This window comes from Oncorhynchus kisutch, linkage group LG20, assembly GCF_002021735.2.
Source record: "Oncorhynchus kisutch isolate 150728-3 linkage group LG20, Okis_V2, whole genome shotgun sequence".
NCBI lineage: Eukaryota > Metazoa > Chordata > Actinopteri > Salmoniformes > Salmonidae > Oncorhynchus > Oncorhynchus kisutch.
The window spans coordinates 21,717,952-21,737,753 of record NC_034193.2 but is presented as its reverse complement, the minus strand read 5'-3'; the positions used below and the strand labels follow the sequence as shown (position 1 = coordinate 21,737,753).

Below are 19,802 nucleotides of genomic sequence, written 5' to 3'. Positions count from 1 at the left end.
ATTTGACCTTACACCGGAAAAACTGAAACATTTGAATCCACATTAGAAGGTTAAGAGCATAGCCTTGAGGATTATTGGGACTATTAGTGGAGAATGTCATTCTTTCTGAGGGCTTTGGGAGCAGAGCAGCAGGCCTAGCAGTGGGAATTACTAGTCCCATCTGCTGGTTCCCATGTGGGCCCAGTCCTCCGGGGCCTGCTTCACACTCTAGCTAGTCCCAGACTTGGTAATTCTATTGAATTATTGCTAATAGGCTGACATTAAGTCTTGTATTCTGTCAGTGGTTTTAGAAGTCACATGGATGTAGTCTAGTTACAACCAGTTTTAGATTTATTTTCCTATTGATAGGAATTTCAGTACATTTCCACCACAGAGGCTTTTCGCTTGAGTTCTAAACAGACTTGGATACACCTATTACAGTACGTCTGTAACCTAAATGGCCTAAGGTGCAAAGCAATCACAAACTGACATCTTGAGAGGGGGGGGGGGGGGGGCTCGGATCGATTGCAAGTGAGTCTTAGTAGATATGAAAGGTAGTCTATCCTCTGACCCTTCAATGTACCTCTGTTGTAATCGTGTCTTGAACCTGAAATGTGAGTGAACCCCTTTTGAGAATCAAGTCCCAATAAATTGTAGTAATAGTTGGTGATACATCCCCTGTTTGAGTCTTCATTTGACTGATGTTGGTTTGAAGGTAAATGTTTTGTAACATTTACGCAACCTTGTTGTTTTATACCCCACTTTACCCCTGACATTTTCTCCTTTCATTTTCATTCTTGTAAGACTTGCCTGTCTTGTCTTTTTCCTGTCCCATTTGCATGCTGCATGTTGCTCAGAGCGAGGACGAAGAGACGGATTATGAAATGAATGACTCTGATTAGGGTTGAGCACTTATGACTCAACGGTGAGCGCTCAGCTGCCCTCCATTCCTTCGACTCCCTCCATCTTACCTTTCCACGACTCCCCCATGTGTCTTTGCCCTGGTGCTTGCAACCCTGATCAATAAGCTGATTATGTCTGGGCTTTTGGTCCTGTAAGGCTTTCAACCACTTCATAAGTCTTTCAAATGCTGTCTCTCTAGAACTAAGGTTGGCTGCAATTGTCATTATTAACTTTTTTAGCAATGAGCAAATCTTTGCTTTGTATTGCTGGCATGGAAACCAAGTGCATGCATTCTTAGAAAACCCCTCATCCTCGTGTGTGTGTGTGTGTGTGGCACCTACATGTACTCGTTTGCTTGGATCATTGTGTGTGGAAGGAAAGAGGTCAAATCATGTCGACTTTTGTTTTAGATTCTCAATGAAAATTAAACAAAAATGCATCTAAAAAAAAAAGTACAATAAATGGATATTCAGATTTAGTAGGTCTGTCCCATTCACAGATACCAGACTCAAAGATTGAGCTGCGGTGTAGTTTCAGAGATATTTTACTATATGTTTTAACATTAACTGATTAATCCCTTTGCAGATTCTTCAGGAGAGGGGATCCAGGATGTGAATGATCAGTATTACAAGCAGCAGGTATAGAGTACAATCGTGTGAGTCATAATACCCATAAAACCTAGCAGTCAAACAGGGAAATGGTTACAATTGTTTTTCCACCGTTCATTTATCCCATAGGGGAAATTTTTACCATAGGGAAACACTTAAAATAAAATAAAATATTAATCGAATTAACTACTAATGTCGCTATCATAAAGAACAAATACGATGAGGATCTGGATGAGACTGCTGAATTGAGGCAAAGATAGTTAATCCAGAGACTCTTATCTAATGATGGATAAATGTAGTAATAAATTGGCAAAATGACTTAAACTTGACTATTCTGTTAACTGTCTTGTGCAAGTTTTTGAAATTGACACTACCTGTTTAGCAAAGGTTTTCAGCTAGAGATGTCGTGCAGGAGCTTGTAGGGATTTGTAGTCTTGCATGTCGTCTACTCTGATGCTAGTTAGCATTTTTGAAATATGAGCGGAAATAGAACCGACTACATTGATCAGTCACCTTGTCCGAGAGGGATTTACATGGTCATCAAAACATCACATCAAGCCTAAACAAAACACGGCCCTTTATTTTAAGTGTTTCTAAAATCACCTATGGGGGAAAATGGTGTGATTGGTGTGAAAGCGATTTGAAACCATTTCCCTGTTTAACGGGTATTACGACACCTCCACTGTGGGGCTCTATAACGATGCAAACATATCCTTGACAAGGAAGAACCTGTCACACAACGGAGAAGACAGTTAAGAGGGACGTACGTTTGTTTGTTTTTTCCTCCCATTTTATTTTATAATGTAAATATATGAGTCTTTGTGCCTGTACAGTTACACTGGACCATTTTTGAATTAGTGGGGAATTTCTTCTAACTAAAAGTGATGAATTATAATGTTTTATGCTATAAAACATGGCCATGGTCATACACGGCCAATGATTCACTCAGGGGCTACTTTTGAGTTTCTGTTACCTTCTCACTCCAGGATCTGAAGGGTTTATGATGAGCAATCTATTATCAGGCATAAACTGCTAAAAACCTGTACTGTCAGTAGTAGTAGTAGTAGTAGAAGGTAATTAAGCATACTTATTGAGAAATTGGTCGCAAAAGAGACAGGGATTCTTCATTTTGTTTTCAAACGAGTTTAATGCTTCCTTTTCTGGTGTGTCCTCTGTATTTTAGATGGGACTTTGTTTAAAGCATGTATTTGTGGGTTTAAGATATTTTTGAGAAGGTTGGGGTTTGCTAATGTTTTGGAAGGTAACGGTGAAGGAATATATGTTAATATCCTTAGGTTTGTTGATGTGCATAATCTAAAAAGTCCATTTAATATTTAACTGTTAAACTCCACGTTTTGTACACTGTATAGTTAAACACAACTTAAAATGTAAGTTGTTATACTGGATCATAGCTAGAAAGTCTTGACAATTTAAATTGATAACTTGAGTTTTGCAATGTTTGTACATAGGTCTCTGCATATTAAGACTTGTAAATCGAGGTTCAAATGGTTGATGCGCTGTTTTACTTTGAAAACACCTGAAATCTCTTGATATCCAATAATACGGGCAATATACCTGGGCTCAGACATTGACTGTTATGTTGTAAAAAGATGTATTGGTCTTGAAAGGCTGCACATTATTTGAGACATTTTGTATTGTGTAGACCACAGCATTCTAAGCTCTAGTTGGAGGATGTGTACATTGCTTTCCTTACACTGCAACACCGTTTTAAGGGTAAATGCTGCATTTCAGGAGACTTTTTATACCAAAAAATTGTTTCTGACCGGAGATGCGGTACTGCTCAACTTTTGATAGTTTCCTTTTCCCAGTGATGACCAAATCCAATGTCTTATGTGCCGCTTATACATGAACTTTGGAACTCTGGTTGCAGGCACACGCACCCTGTATGTGCAGCAGGAAACGCATATTGACCCACAACTAATTTTACACACACTCTTTCCATGTAACAAACAGTTTTATATAATTAAAGGTGATTGGATGGATGCATGTTTTTGATATACATACATACACTCGCACACAAGGGCTTTTAAAGTGGAAACTATGAAATCTGCAAAGAGGTTCAATTTAAATAAGTGTGTTTTGACAGAGCTAGGCTATGTTTACATTTGCTATAGTATTCTGAAGCCTTCCAGCGATCTTGCACTCCCCACTTACCTAAACATTGACTTGTTTGACTGGAGAAAAGGGAACAAGCACGCCCCACTCTAGATAGACTTTAAATGCATGTAAATAGTTTATGTTAACATATACATTTCCAAGTGGTTTGCTACCACATCAATGTTAGAGCTGGTAATCTCTCGTGGACCGACTACGTAAACATACAGTTGAAGTCGGAATAGTACATACACCTTAGCCAAATACATTTAAACTCATTTTTTTTAAATGACTGACATTTAATCCTCGTAAAAATTCCCAGTCTTAGGTCAGTTAGGATCACCAGTTTATTTTAAGAATGTGAAATGTCAATAATAGTAGAGTTATTTATTTAATTACATTCCCAGTGGGTCAGAGGTTTACATACACCCAATTAGTATTTGGTAGCATTGCCTTTTAAATTGCATAACTTGGGTCAAATGTTTTGGGTAGCCTTCCACAAGCTTCACACAATAAGTTGGGTGAATTTTGACCTATTCCTCCTGACAGAGCTGGTGTAACTGAGTCGGGTTTGTTGGCCGCCTTGCTCACACACACTTTTTCAGTTCTGCCCACAAATGTTCGATAGGATTGCGGTCAGGGCTTTGTGATGGCCACTTCAATACCTGGACTTTGTTGTCCTTAAGCCGTTTTGCCTCATCTTCGGGAAGTATGTTTGGGGTCATTGTCCATTTGGAAGACCCGTTTGCGACCAAGCTTTAACTTCCTGACTAATGTCTTGATGTTGCTTTAATATATCCACATAATTTTTCTTTCTCATGATGCCATCTATTTTGTGAAGTGCACCAGTCCCTCCTGCAGCAAAGCACCCCCACAACATGATGCTGCCACCCATGTGCTTCACAGTTGGGATGGTGTTCTTCGGCTTGCAAGCTTCCCCCTTTTTCCTCCAAACATAACGATGGTCATTATGGTCAAACGGTTCTATTTTTGTTTCATCAGACCACAGGACATTTCTCCAAAAAGTACGATCTTTGTGCATTTGCAAACCGTAGTCTGTCTTTTTTATGGCGGTTTTGGAGCAGTGGCTACTTCCCTGCTGAGCGGCCTTTCAGGTTATGTCGATATAGGACTTGTTTTACTGTGGATATAGATACTTGGGTACCTGTTTCCTCCAGCATCTTCACAATGTCCTTTGCTGTTCTGGGATTGACTTGCACTTTTCGCACCAAAGTACGTTCATCTCTAGGAGACAGAAAGGGTCACCTTCCTGAGCGGTATGACGGCTGCGCGGTCCCATGGTGTTTATACTTGCGTGCTATTGTTTGTACAGATGAATGTGGTACCTTCAGGTGCTTGGAAATTGCTCCCAAGGATTAACCAGACTTGTGGCGGTCTATAATTGTTTTTCTGAGGTCTTTGCTGATCTTTTGATTTTTCCCATGATGTCAAGCAAAGAGGCATTGAGTTTGAAGGTAGGCCTTGAAATACATCCACAAGTACACCTCCAGTTGTCTCAAATTATGTCAATTAGCCTATCAGAGTCTTCTAAAGCCATGACAACATTTTCAGGATTTTTCCAAGCTGTTTCAAGGCACAGTCAACTTAAGTGTATGTAAACTGCTGACCCACTGGAATTGTGATGCAGTGAAATAATCTCTCTGTAAACAATTGTTTGAAAAATTACTTGTTATGCACAAAGTAGATGCCCTAACTGACTTGCCAAAACTATAGTTTGTTAACAAGAAATTTGTGGAGTGGTTGAAAAATGAGTTTTAATGACTCCAACCTAAGTGTATGTAAACTTCCGACTTCAACTGTTAATGGTACTGACCAATTTACATCAGAATTTAGTTCTGGGTTAACTGAGAAAGTGCTGAGGACAATCTTGTTTTTTCCCCCTGTGAAAGTGATCGTGTGAAAATGGTGACTAGCTCAGTCAGCTTGAGGAGACTAGTGTTGGTCTCATGAGTATTGTTGCTGTGAGATTTGTACTTTTTTTTTGTTTAGTTTGCTAAGATTAAGATGGAACCAAGCTGTCTGTGTACTTTAGTCTTGACCTGTATCACAGTGGCTGGCTGCACTACCTCCTCAGCAGCACCATTTTACACACTGCTCGACTACATTCCATGGTCATTTAACTTTCACTTTTTGTGCACCAATGTCTCCAGTCTACTGTAAGATGTGCAAGTTCCCAGTATATTGGGAAGAGTCAGCTGGTTACTTCATCACAGTCCACTGTAACGCATGATTGAAGACAGTCACACACAGGCCTATTATTCCAGAGTAGATGGAATGTACTTGTTCCATAATCAGAATTATAATGCTCTTGATATCAAAGATAATTATCAGAATGATGTCATATCACTACACCTGTCACTTCTGACTATTACCATGATTTTATGCAATGTAAAAATGTTACTGGGATAGATGTATGGTCTTGCATAGGTTAACTTCAATAAATGGTTTGCATTTCACATGTGTATCTCTGTTCTTTTTATACAGTTTGTAGCAGCGCACTCATATTTTTTTGTAAGATTTTGTACATAAATACTTCAAATTAAAACTACATCGTTGGGGGAAATGGGACAAGACGAGGCAACAAAAAGAGTCAAAAAACCTATCTAACACTGTCACTAGTGGCAAAAGCAGTGGTTAATTTGTACATTTGGAGGCGCTGGAACAAAAAATTAGCCGGAGAGCGAGGTGACCCGGAGTGCTCTGAGGTTCCAGTGCGCATGAGAAGAAAATAAAAATCTCCTTTTATAATAATGCCTTGAATACTTTTCTCATGTTTTTGCGTACTGGCGTAGATCAGTGGAGTAGAGGCGCTTGTGGAAGTTGCACACGGGTAAAAATGTGTAGCCTAGTGTTCGGGGAAAATGTGGCCTTTTTTATAAACTCATTTCGTACAATTTCTACATTTTAAATAACTGGAGACTTTAGCAGAATGTTTATTTTATACCTAACAAAATATCGAAATGACAGGCTGCTTTAACACTAACAAACAGAATCTGAGATAAATAAATTCGACCTTCAATCCATCAATAGCATGGACTTAGGCGTGTGTGGAGACACACACATTGTACAGTACGAGGAAATTAGTCTTCTAAAGCTTTCCAGTTTCACTGACTCGCCCAATGAAGCTCAGATCATTCACCCGCGATGGCCGATGCGCTCGTGCCAAAAGCTTATCTCTCTTGTTTTACTTGGTAAAACAATGCTATTCGCTCAATAGGCCTATTTGGAAGTTGATAAACAGACAAACATTGGCAGTAGAATGGCCTTACTGACAGATTAGTCTTCTTTTCAGCAGGATCAATTTGCTTTCCAAACTGTTTTCCCGCGACTGTATTTGAAATATTGCGAAAGACCTGTTGGCTGCATGAGGTTCACTGACAGATTTGTCACGCGTTCCCGACTGTAGGCATTACTCGTGATTGGGCTACACCATCCACAGCACAGGGAATTTAAAAAAAATTGCCCATCTGTGGCTCGATTATAGGCCTACTCCTGGTGTAGTAGTCCGAATTATTGCATTTCTTTCTGAACAAACAGGAGCAATTGTGTAACTTTGGTACATGTATTACACTTTATCAGGGGTTCTGTGGCTCAAGTCTATCAGAGTACAGCGAGATCATATAAAGTGAATTTCATTATACTCCTGTGCGAGGTACAGGCGCGCTTCTACGTAACGTTTTTTAGGGGGCTGCCAGGAGAATTACGGAGGAGTCCACTTGAATTAGCCTAACTCTGATTTTATCATTTGTACATTGCCAAAAGTGATAGTTATTTTTCATGCCACAAGAGGTACCGGGTACCGGTACCTGGTTCGGGCAGAATCTGACTCAAATTAGGCACCGTGCAAAAGCACTGTCTGTTTTACTTGGAGAGGGAAAAATAGTGATCATCCAAACTTCATAGCACCTTATGTTGTAATCATATTCAAATAAGCCAATAGTTTCAAAAGAGCAATTATCAAACTTCATGTAATGACGGCCTCTTCACATTTATTAACAGACAACGACAGACCTGCTGGTCACTCTTACCAAATTGAACTGATACAGTAAACGTAAACAAATAGCGCCCTCTAGTGTTATTCATTTGAAAATGCTGGTACTGTGTCGTCACTAGTTCCCCCAGCCACAAAGTCATATACCCCGTCTATTTCTACACAATCCGAGTTTTTTTTAAAACAAATTTTACCAACCACGCTGCTAACCTCATGCCTAACCATAATCTTCAATTTAGAGCAAAAAGCTAATAGTTGTTTTCATAAATTTGCACAATTTAGACGTTCATCCACGTTCTCCAAACGGGTTGCACCACTTCACCACTAAATTTAAATCTGGATCAGTACGGTTTTAAACTATGATTAGTGACATGTTACATCAATATATGAGGTATTTTGTGAGTTGAAACGAAGTAGCTACCCTACTTGACAAATGAGGCCACAAAGTTGCTGTTCCTTGATAAAATACTAACAATGTAACGTTAGAAGTACTGCAACTCCACCGTGAAAGGTTTTCATGGGTTGGCTGATTTGAAATAAAATCCGTTATTTGCCAGTACTAGACAGAAAACGAATTCGTTAGCTCCTGTAGCTAGCTAGTTTATAAACTTAGCTAGCTAGCATACAATCTGTATTATTGTCATTACCTAACGTTATTTAGCCATGTTATTTAGCCACCTGATCCGGGCACGTCAAAGAAGTTCAAATTTCTCCGTTTTATGAAGAAAAAAAAACAGCAGTTGTCGGAGCTGATGGAGGAATTTTGTAACGTACTAGAGGATAAAATGACAGACAACACAACTGTCAAAAAGAAGGAGGACACTTGAGCCATTTTATTCGACAAATGTTATGGCTCAACACGGATTAAAGAGAAGGACCCAAATCGGATGAAAGCGTGATGGATTTTTTTTTAAAGCAAAAGTGAGAAAGGATACGGCAGAGGTGAGGCGGGGGCTATTTCAAACCGGACCCGGAGGGGGGCCTCCGTCCAAAGGAATTAATCCTATCGCCCATAAAATATTCGAGATGATTCCCCAGCAGTTTGCCCCTCTCCATATCCCCTATGATGACGACGGACAATTTGACCCACCAATATTTAGTAAGCATAAATAACCGGTAAATATAAATTCCTATAATGCACGTTAAAACTAACGTTCATGCTAACGTTACTTCACTACAATGTTTTTGTTATCAGGCCCGTTACATGTTGCATAACATCATCATTCGTACCAAGACTGGGCAAATCATTAACCCCAATTCAATTGTTGTGCAAAATGGGCACGTAAATAGCCTACTAATAATGAGTTAATTATCATAAAACTCAACAGGATTCAACCTGTCACTAATTATTCTCTGAGGAACTCGTTTTGGTCTCTCCACAGTAGACATGCTGCCATTTAATCAGTTAAACCACCTAAAGTGGCAGTTTAGAATTAATCTCCAATCTAAATGTATATATATTTTTTTATTAATTGAGAAACAGATTTAAAATGAATCTAGGTTTAAAGTGAAAACTAAACTTAGATTAGAGGAAGGATTTTATTTAACTAGGATTAATTTAAAACTAGGTTTAACATTTGGTGCAACAAGATAAAAAAAATACACCTTGATTTAATCCAGTTTAAGAGTTAATCCATGTTGGTGCAACCCTATTTCTAAGTTAAGAGTTACATTTGCACCAGGTTTAGGATAGTGTGAAAAAAACAAAAAAACAGTTCCGACTGGGATTGAACATGCAACCTTCTGATCCAGAGTTCACTAATCTGCCACCTAGCAAAACCCAATCCTACTCGATGGTAATAGTGCTCCGAAAGGTTGCTGGTTCGAATCCCAGAGGCAACTAGGTGAAAAATATGTTGCTGTGACCTTGAGCAAGGTACTTAAACCTAAATTGCACCTGTAAGTCACTCTGGATAAGAGCGTCTGCTAAAAATTTTATTTATTTTTTATAATAATTTTAAAAAGGGGTCCTCGGGACATAGACATCGGATCTTCAACGATCTCTCTCAGATGTTTAGGATGTAGCTAATTTTGACTTTGTGGCTGTGGTAACAGGTAGAAAAAAATTGTGCTGCTCCTTTAAATTTTTAGTCGTCTACAAAATTGCCTGTTTGCACTTATTTGTTATATTACATTGAATATGACTGTTGTATTACATTGAATATGACTATGTCTAAAATTATTATCCAATTCCTGTGCACATATTGAATAACTTACATGATGGAACATAGTAATAAATGCATGTTCATCAACTGTCGTTTAAGAATGCAAATTGTGCCCAAATCAATGCAGACCACATTGTGAACGTTGTAGCCACTTAATTGTCAGTTATTTCAATTAACACAAACTAGTAACGTGATGATGGTACATCAATCTCTCCATAACCCCCAATTAATTATAAATATTTTCAGGCGGTTGGGAGGTTGCCTATGTCACTGGTCCTGTTATTTAGCCCGGACAGGAACGGGTGCTTTTTCAGGAGGGAAACTTCACCAGGGTTTTTCTTGATTAAAAGACGATTCATTCATACAGTTAAATAATACGAGTCATTATAGACATACAGCAAGGTAAGCGAATGTCGCCCAACAATTTTGTATTTACGCAATACAAGGTTAGCTTTACTATCTGCCAGAGTTTGCGCCATTTTCGCTAGTTGGTTGATGCGTAAATGTGCGCCAGTTTGGGAAGCCCTAGGTTCTTTGTCCTGCTCAGTCATGGGTGGTATTGCAAATTCGTGTGAGGTTCCGCTTTAAGCCAAAGCAAGCGGACCAACATGGCAACTAATATGTATGGCTTCAGATGAGAAGAACGAGTCTCGTTGCCACAACGACGTGTAAAATCAACGACAAGTGCGCAAGTCTATGGTTTTTCAGTTTGCCAGCCGCGCGCCACAAATAGCCAGGGTACTTGCGCATGTTGTTGGCCAGTTTCTGTCTTGGAACTTGCTCTGAGTTATTTCTTTCTTACGTGACCTATAGTCGCTGACATAACTAGCTACCTTCTAACGTGTTTTAGCCACAAGCGGACCAGAGAGATTTTGCTCAAACATGCTGGACTTGTTGCTGGTACAGATGAACAGCCGGATGTTATGCTAATAGCTAGTAGCTATGATGTAACTTAGTGATGTGCAGTTCGCTAACTATTCGACGATTCGTTATTTTTTTACGACATTTTTTTTTTACTGACGTGTCATGATGTTTGAGTGAATCGAAACCTTTTGGATTTTGTTTACCTGCTGGCGGTTATGACTAATATAATGTTTAATACGCGCTCCTCCGGCTCAGCGGCTCCGGAGACATGCTCCGACCAAACAAAAAAATATATATATTTCACCTTTTATTTAACCAGGTAGGCAAGTTGAGAACAAGTTCTCATTTACAATTGCGACCTGGCCAAGATAAAGCAAAGCAGTTCGACACATACAACGACACAGAGTTCCACATGGAGTAAAACAAACATACAGTAGAAACAAGTCTAAATACGAAATCATGCTGCAGGAATAACATAACAAAAATACATGGTTATAACTTAATTTATCTCATGTGTAAGAATAAATGCAATTCATTAATTATTCAATGTTTTGTAGAACTGAAACATGCATACAATGAGTTTCTGCATCAACAAAATAAATCCGAAATGAATCGTTTTGGTGTGTTGCAGATTGCAAATGTTATTGTGTTTATCACCCTCACCGCAATCAAGCAATGCATTCTGCCACGAGTCGTTAACAATCTAGTCCGATTGCTGCCACAAATAAACCTTGTTTAAAATGTATCAAGAAATCGTATTATTTATATATAGTAATCAACAAATGTAAATAGTTTTAAAGCACACTTTTACAATTCTGTCACAAATGACAGCTCAATAAGCCCCTTATGGTGAACGAGAAGCTTGTAGAATCATTCTTTGTATTTTCAGTTTTATAATTTGCAGGTCTAGGCTCCTGCATGCTTTGGGCATAGATGGTAACATGCAGACTACTCTGCTCCACACTCATGCTCCAAGGAAATTATCTTGAGTATGTGCTTGTGAGGACAAGCGTGTTCTTGTGAGGACGAGCGTGTGGAAAACGCATTAATACATTACAATTGAGAAGCACTTGCCCTACTGTATTACCTCAAACTGCACTTCCCCATTCACTGAACCTTTTTCCAGCCAGGACACTGGTAACAATAGAGACTAAACCAGATCTACACAAAGCAAACATTTTACTTGATAATGATCAGCTAGATATGTGAATCGTATTAATCTAGCAAATGACTTATGCGTGGTAGATGTACATTTTCTGTAGTTAGCTACCAATTCTTCCTGACTACCTAGCTAGACTGACTTGACTATGGACTTACACATTCACTGAACCTTCTTCCAGCCAGGACAATCGCAAAAATAGAGACGACGCAAGCAAATGTTCTACTTCAAAATGATAAACTATCTATACTACATGGCCAAAAGTAGGTGGACACCTGCTCGTCGAACATCTCATTCCAAAATCATGGGCAGTATTATGGAGTTGGTCCCCCCACCCCTTTGTTCCTATAACAGCCTCCACTCTTCTGGGAAGGCTTTCTACTAGATGTTGAAACATTGTTATGGGAACTTACTTCCATTCAGCCACAAAAGCATTGGTGAGGTTGGGCACTGATGTTGGGTGATTAGGCCTGACTCAGTCAGCGTCACAATTAATCCCAAAGCTGTTCGATGGGGTTGAGGTCAGAGCTCTGTTCAGGCCAGTCAAGTACTTCTACCCAAATTTCGACAAACCATTTCTGTATGGACCTCGCTTTGTGCACGGGGGCATTGTCATGCTGAAACAGGAAAGGGCCTTCCACAAAGTTGGAAGCACAGAATTGTCTACAATTTCATTGTATGCTGTCGCATTAAGATTTCACCTTCACTGGAACTAAGGGGCCTAGCCCGAACCATGACAACAGCTGCAGACCATTATTCCTCTTCCACCTAACTTTAAGGTTGGCACTATGCGTCTGCCAAACCTAGATTAATCTCTCTGACTGCCAGATGGTGAAGTGATTCATCACTCCAGAGAACGTTTCCACTGCTCCAGAGTCCAATGGCGGCGAGCTTTACACCACTCCAGCCGACACCTTGGCATTGCACATGGTGATCTTAGGCATGTGTGCGGCTGCTCGGCCATGGAAACCAATTTCATGAAGCTCCCAACGAACAGTTCTTGTGCTGACGTTGCTTCCAGAGGCAGTTTGGAACTCTGTAGAGTGTTGCAACTGAGGACAGATGATTTTTACGTGCCTCAGCGGTCCCTTTCTGTGAGCTTGTGTGGCCTACCGCTGAGCTGTTGTTGCTTCTAGACGTTTCCACTTCATAATAGCAGCACTTACAGTTGACTCTAGCAAGGCAGAAATTTAACTAACAGACTTGTAGGTGCCACGTTGAAACTCACTGAGTTCTTCTGTAAGGGCCATTCAACTGCCAATGTTTTGTTTATGGAGATTGCATGGCTTTTTATTTAAAATTTTACCCCCCTTTCTCCCCAATTTCGTGGTATCCAATTGTTAGCAATTACTATCTTGTCTCATCGCTACAACTCCCGTACGGGCTCGGGAGAGACTAAGGTCGAAAGCCATGCGTCCTCTGAAACCCAACCAAGCCGGACTGCTTCTTAAGACAGCGCACATCCAACCCGGAAGCCAGCCAGTGCCTTAGACCGCTGCGCCACCCGGGAGGCCTTCGAAGTATTAGGACATTTAATCGATGTTCCAGCGGTTTATTAGATCTGCGCATGTACTGGCACCGGGTAGCGCAAGCCTCCCTCTTATGCGCAAGTAAAAACTGGAAGTATGCATCTTATACATTTCAACTGTGAAATGATTTATATGTTCAAACTCAGAATCAAAAACTATTCGCAAAAATGACATGGTCAGTGCGGTAGTATTTTGATTGGAAATTTTCTGCATTTATCTGAAGTCTATCAGTAGCCAGGATTATTAAGGGAATTGTTCTTCTTGCAAAGCATGTAAACAGTTTAAACTATTATATTAACCTATCCACAGACATTCCATTGACCAGATTGCTGTACATTCAACAAATCTGATCTAACAAAGTGGATATTGGTCAAACCTGTCATGATTTATGTGGGCTAACCAGCCCAATGTGGTTACTTACAGTGCATTCAGAAAGTATTCATACCCCTTGACTTTGTCCACGTTATGTTTTAGCCTTATTGTTAAATGTGTGTTTTTAAAAAATTGGTTTAGAATGTATTCTTTTTCCCAAAAGGGGGGGGGGGGGGGGGGGGATTCACAAGTATTCAGACCCTTTACTCAGTACTTTGTTGAAACATCTTTTGCAGCAATTACAGCCTTGAGTCTTCTTCTTGGATATGACACACCTGTATTTGGGCAGTTTCTCCCGTTCTTCTCTGCAGATCCTCTCAAGCTCTCAGGTTGGATGGGTAGCGTCTCTGCGCAGCTATTTTCGGGTCACTCCAGAGATGTTTGTTCGGGTTGAAGTCCGTGCTCTGGCTGGGCCACTCAAAGACATTCAGAGACTTGTCCCGAAGCCACTCCTGCATTGTCTTGGCTGTGTGCTTAGGGTCGTTGTCCTTTTGAAAGGTGAACCTTCGCCCCCAGTCGGAGGTCCTGAGTGCTCTGGAGCAGGTTTTCATCAAGGATCTCTTTGTACTTTGCTCCTTTCATCATTCTCTCGATCCTGACTAGTCTTCCTGTCCCTGCTGCTGAAAAACATCCCCACAGCATGATGCTGCCACAAACCATGCTTCACCGTAGGGATGGTGCCAGGTTTCCTCCAGATGTGATGCTTAGCATTCAGGCCAATAGTTCAATCTTGGTTTCATCATATCAGAGAATCTTGTTTTTAATGCTCAGAGTCCTTTAGGTGCCTTTTGGCAAACTCCAAGCGAGTGGTCATGTGCCTTTTACTGAGAAGTGGCTATTCCACAATAAAGGCCTGATTGGTGGAGTGCTGCAGAGATGGTTGTTCTTCTGTAAGGTTCTCCCATCTCTGCAGAGGAACTCTGTCAGTGACCGTCGGGTTCTTGGTCACCTCCCTGACCAAGGCCCTTCTCCCCCGATTGCTCAGTTTGGCCGGGCAGCCAGCTCTAGGAAGAGTCTTGGTGGTTCCAAACTTCTTCCATTTAAGAATGATGGAGGCCATGCTTTTCTTGTGGACCTTCAATGCTGCAGACATTTTTTCATACCCTTCCCCAGATCTGTGCCTCGACACAATTCTGTCTGAGAGCTCTACGGACAATTCCTTCGACAATAAATTAAAACAGGATGCACCTGAGCTCAATTTTGAGTCTCATAGCAAAGGGTCTGAATACTTATGTAACTTTTTTGTTCCTTTTTTTTTATACATTTGCTAATATTTCTACTAACCTGTTTTGACTTCATCAGTATGGGCTATCGTGTGTAGATTGCTGAGGATTTTTAAAATGTAATCCAGTTTAGAATAAGGCTGTAATGTAACAAAGTGGAGAAAGTCAAGGGGCCTGAATACTTTCCAAATGCACTGTAAGTCCAATTTGGATATATTTGGTTGTTCTCGCTGCATAACATGTAGAAGTTGTCCCTTTTTCAGGTTTAGAAGAAGTGACTCCTAAATTCTTACTCCCGTTCGTATAAGCTGGTTAGTATAGCAAGCATACAGAAATCGGTGGTGGTGGTAGTCAAATTACATTTTTGACTGTAATGCAGTTGATTGGTAAGGATGACATGAATATGTGTTGGGGTTGACCTCCATACAAGCATTGTACTCAGTGTGAAATAAACATTAGCCCAAATTTTGGCAAATTTTGCTCGGGACAATGAGGAAACTCGTGATCTTTCCCCGACATGTTTCCAAGGTAATTCCATTGTTTTGGTCTAGTTCGATTGACCTGTTTACAGCGTCTATACTGAACTATAAATGTAACAATTTTACTGAGTTACAGTTCATGTACGGAAAACGGTCAATTGAAATAAATTCATTAGGCCCTATTAAATGGTTTTCACATGACTGGGCAGGGGCACAGCCATGACAGAAATACTTCTGTTTCATCAGATGTCAAGGGTGGCTCTTCTCAGACGATCTGACAGGTGAAGAAGCTGGACTGGCGTGGGTACATGTAGTCTGCGGTTGTGAGGCCGGTTGGACGTACTGCCAAATTCTCTAAAACGACGTTGGAGGCAGCTTATGGTAGAGAAATGAACATTCAATTCTCTGGCAACTGCTCTGGTGGAATTTCCTGCAGTCAGCATGCCAATTACACGTTCCCTCAACTTGAGACATCTGTGGCATTGTGTTGTGTGGCAACTGCACATTCTATAATGGCATTTTGTTGTGCCCAGCACAAGGTTCACCTGTGTAATGAGTATGCTGTTTAATCAATTTCTTGATATGCCACACTTGTCAGGTGGATGGATTATCTTGGCAAAGGAGAAATATTCACTAACAGACATGTTAACACATTTGTGCGCAATTTGAGCGAAATAGGCTTTTAGTGGGTATGGAACATTTCTGGGATCTTTTATTTCAGCTCATGAAACATGGGACCAACACTTGTGTTTTTATATCTTTGTTCAGTATATTAGTGACTCAAATTAACAAAATTAGTCAAGATTTGCTCTTTGTACAGAACGAGTCAAAGATCAGTCAGTAAAATCACTACTATGATGATAGCTGTGCTCAGTCAATGACAATATCAGACTAGATTACAAACCCCAAAGTGTCAGTTAAGTATTACAGATGGCACATTTCCTTATCTGTTGCTCTCCATTTACCCATTTGATTCTTGAGGAGTACAACTCGTATGCCTAATGAACTTAGCTAGCTAATACGTTATCTTACCCCTTCATAACAAAGGCTGGTTTACTCTGTTTGCCGTGTTTTAAAACGATGTAACATTAGCTCGCTAGCTAGCTATTGCTACGAAATGCATGACAACAAGTATGCAGCCCGCGAGGACCAGAGTTTTGGATGCATAAAACTAAAAGCCTACAATACACACTGGGAGGTTTCTAAGGATGTAAAGAGGGGAGATGGAAGTAGCTAAATTGCTAATTATATAAATGTCAAACCCCAGTCTACAAGGGACACAGTTTATGCTTGCTATAGTTGGCAAATAATGTGATTTTTATATAACCAAAGATTGTTGGTGTCCATTACTGGACGTTACAGGAAAGCCCCATACAAACCACCACCATCGATTCTTCAGCTAACCTGGTATTGGCAATACAATCTTCTTTCTCAATGCTGGAAAACATTTCTTATAAAATACCAAAAATCTTTTGTTATATCACATTGTATGCCTGATAAACTGTAATATGCTAAATTTGACTGCTTTAGGCTGGACTTTGTAAACCAGATATCAACTTCGACCTTCGAGGAATCTTGTTGCGTTTGGTACCTTTGTGCACCGGAGTGTACAAAACATTAGGAACACCTTCCTAATATTGAGTTTCACCCCCTTTTCCCCTCAGAACAGCCTCAATTTGTCAGGGCATGGACTCTACAAGGTGTCAAGTGTTCCACAGGGATTATGGCCCATTTTGACTCCAATGCTTCCAACAGTTGGCTGGATGTCCTTTGTATGGTGGGCCATTCCTGATACACATGGGGGAAACTGTTGTGCGTGGAAAAACCCAGCAACGTGCAGTTCTTGAGACACTCAAACTGGAGCACCTGGCACCTACCATGTCCCGTTCAAAAACACAAATCTTTTGCCTTGCCCATTTGCCCTCTGAATGGCACACATAGACAATCCATGTCTCAAGGCATTAACAATCCTTTAACCTGCCTCCCCTTCATCAACACTGATTGGCATGGATTTAACAAGTGATGTCGGTATAAGATCATAGCTTTCACCTTGTCTGTCCGTCATGGAATGAGCAGGTGTTCCTAATGTGTTGTACAATTGGTGTATGCCATAATGACACAATCCTAAGAAATGTATGTACACATCTTTGAAAGCACACCTTTGTCACCTCTGCTGTTTCAGAAAACCCACCAGTCATGTCAGGTATTGCATTGAGCCGGCTTGCTCAGGAGCGCAAAGCGTGGCGGAAAGACCACCCTTTTGTGAGTAGCAGTGTGTAGTTCTAGACTTTTTATTTATATTTCTAAAAGTACTTAAAAAAAATTTTTTTTTACTATGATAGTGATTGGGGGAAGTATTTTATCCATTATTCAAGAGCTTTGAAATGAAGGTTTATTTTTGCTTAATCTCACTGTTTTACTGTTTGATGCACCTCCATCTAAGGGCTTTGTGGCTGTGCCCACGAAAAATCCAGATGGAACAATGAACTTGATGAACTGGGAATGTGCCATTCCTGGGAAGAAGGGGGTAAGTACAGCCATTTATCTACACATGCAATACAGTTTCAAAGTGGAGGTGCAGAGTGACTTTGTTTATAGCATTTCGCCTGTGCATAGTTAATAGTAGATCATTTCTAGAAATGTTTTTGCACCAATACTATGAAGTGGACATCTTGTATGAAACCAAAGAATGCTAGGATGGGACATAGTTCATCCTTGATCTTCATAGTCTGCAAGTGTTTGTGATCAATTATAAACACTTACGACTCCTCCCCAGACCCCATGGGAAGGAGGCTTGTTCAAACTGCGGATGCTGTTCAAGGATGACTATCCTTCCTCGCCCCCAAAGTGTGAGTTTCCTTTTAACCAGTCTTCTGTTATTTTATTTTTTATTATAAGAATCCCCATTAGCTCTTCCTCATGCAGCAGCTACTCTTCCTGAGGGCAACATAAAACATGGCACAATACAGAACGTTGGGAACAGCTCAGTATTCGGGCCCAATACTTGAAAAATGCATCCTTCCCTCTTCCTTGACGTAGTCACTGATCTGACACTAATTTGATTGGTGCTAGGTTTTTTTCACCAATTCATTCAGATCAGGTGATCGCAAAGGTAGGAAGAATGTATTGGAACAGACCTTAGGTCGTGAGAGTAGTTCTAATTTAACTGTACTGATTTTTATTTAATAGGTAAATTTGAGCCTCCGCTCTTCCATCCTAACGTGTATCCGTCAGGCACAGTATGCCTATCCATTCTAGAAGAGGACAAGGACTGGAGACCCGCCATCACCATCAAGCAGGTTAAGATATGCTGGGGATCGACTTACAAGCTATAGCCACCAAATGGCTATGCTCAACTGATTTTTATGTTTTGTCATTTCTTACAGATCCTATTAGGAATACAGGAACTCTTAAATGAGCCAAATATCCAGGATCCAGCCCAAGCAGAGGCATACACAATTTACTGGTGCGTTCTGCTAGTATCGAAGGGATGCCTTCCTGTTTGCCGTGTTGTTTTTCGGATAGGGATATGGTGGAATTAACACTAGATTCTGATCTTTCTGTTGTTTTACTAAACCCCTCTTTCTTTTCAGCCAAAACAGAGTAGAATATGAAAAAAGAGTTCGAGCACAGGCCAAAAAATTCTCCCCTTCGTAAGGGTGAAGGCTTGGCTTCGGCAGAAGGAATGGGTCAAACGCGGATCACCTCACCCCTGTTTCTCTATGAATGTGCCCCTCTCACATCGGGACTTGCTTATAAGGACTTCTATTTAAAACTGATACATTCTGTGCCATCCATTTTTCCTTTTTTTGTTCTTTACCTCTGGGTTGGAGTGTGACAGGCGCTGGGATGAAATGGGAGCCGTAGCACCCCGGCCGCTTCCTTTTTTTAGCCGTATTACTTGTCTTGTGGTGCGAGGGACAGAGCACAGTACCAGTTTTGCCATCGACTCAAAATAAGCCTCTTTTGAGGAAGAGAACGTCTTGGTTGTCTTTGTCTTTTGTTTCATTTCTCTCACAGGGTCTGTTCCTTTAAAAAAAAAAAAAAAAAACTTGTATTTTCCTTGATTTTTAATTCTGTAAAATTAGCTATTTACTTAAATGTCAGTATTTCAACTGCTGTATAATTAGTGGCACTTTTTATACTGTATTATCTCACTAGTTTCTCTAGAATGCTCGGTCTGATTCTCTTATGCAGGTTTTCTATTCAGCATGCTGTAATATAAAATAATCTGCTGCCTTGGCTGTCTCTTTTTCTTTTGTTATTTGTAGTGTTTGCAAAAAAATGTATGGCCTCGTCTCAATGCAGGTAGGCTTACTTCTGTATTAAACTTTATTTATAGGGTGCTTTGTTCATGTACGTGTTAGACTAAATAAACCGTTTCTATAAAGCCA

At 40.3% G+C, this 19,802-nt stretch overlaps 2 protein-coding genes across 10 annotated transcripts in view; both read left to right on the top strand.

The window, feature by feature from the left end:
* The window catches only part of kctd5b (potassium channel tetramerization domain containing 5b), a 34,192-nt gene extending 28,110 nt beyond the window's left edge, over positions 1-6,082 (top strand). For 2 of the 5 annotated variants that reach the window (XM_031798974.1, XM_031798973.1), the window contains 2 exons: positions 837-904; positions 1,468-3,493. In XM_031798974.1, coding sequence (XP_031654834.1) covers positions 837-881 — 45 coding nt within the window. In that variant the 3' untranslated portion in view covers positions 882-904; positions 1,468-3,493. Of the gene's footprint in view, positions 1-836; positions 905-1,467 lie in introns of all 5 variants that reach the window. The other 3 variants (XM_020453702.2, XM_020453703.2, XR_004204416.1) reach the window with 2 other exon arrangements.
* Positions 6,083-8,156: 2,074 nt separating this feature from the next.
* ube2ib (ubiquitin-conjugating enzyme E2Ib) lies at positions 8,157-19,802 on the top strand. Of its 5 annotated transcripts, none has more exons than XM_031799373.1 (8): positions 10,056-10,184; positions 15,655-15,789; positions 17,591-17,670; positions 17,852-17,935; positions 18,185-18,257; positions 18,598-18,707; positions 18,795-18,874; positions 19,002-19,802. In XM_031799373.1, the coding sequence occupies exons 3-8, from the start codon at positions 17,605-17,607 to the stop codon at positions 19,063-19,065; spliced, it is 477 nt and encodes a 158-aa protein (XP_031655233.1). In that variant the 5' UTR covers positions 10,056-10,184; positions 15,655-15,789; positions 17,591-17,604; the 3' UTR covers positions 19,066-19,802. The 5 variants fall into 5 exon arrangements, with proteins under 5 accessions (XP_031655231.1, XP_031655235.1, XP_020309289.1 ...); XM_031799374.1 differs by lacking the exon at positions 10,056-10,184 and adding an exon at positions 15,198-15,240; XM_031799371.1 differs by lacking the exons at positions 10,056-10,184; positions 15,655-15,789 and adding an exon at positions 8,157-8,716.

Bases quoted from the DNA above. Each gene is read 5' to 3' on its own strand.
- ube2ib (XM_031799371.1), top strand. From the start codon at position 8,644: ATGATTCCCCAGCAGTTTGCCCCTCTCCATATCCCCTATGATGACGAC. The intron at 17,671-17,851 runs GTGAGTAGCAGT...CCTCCATCTAAG, and splicing joins GGCGGAAAGACCACCCTTTT to GGCTTTGTGGCTGTGCCCAC. The intron at 18,258-18,597 runs GTGAGTTTCCTT...TTTATTTAATAG, and splicing joins TCCTTCCTCGCCCCCAAAGT to GTAAATTTGAGCCTCCGCTC.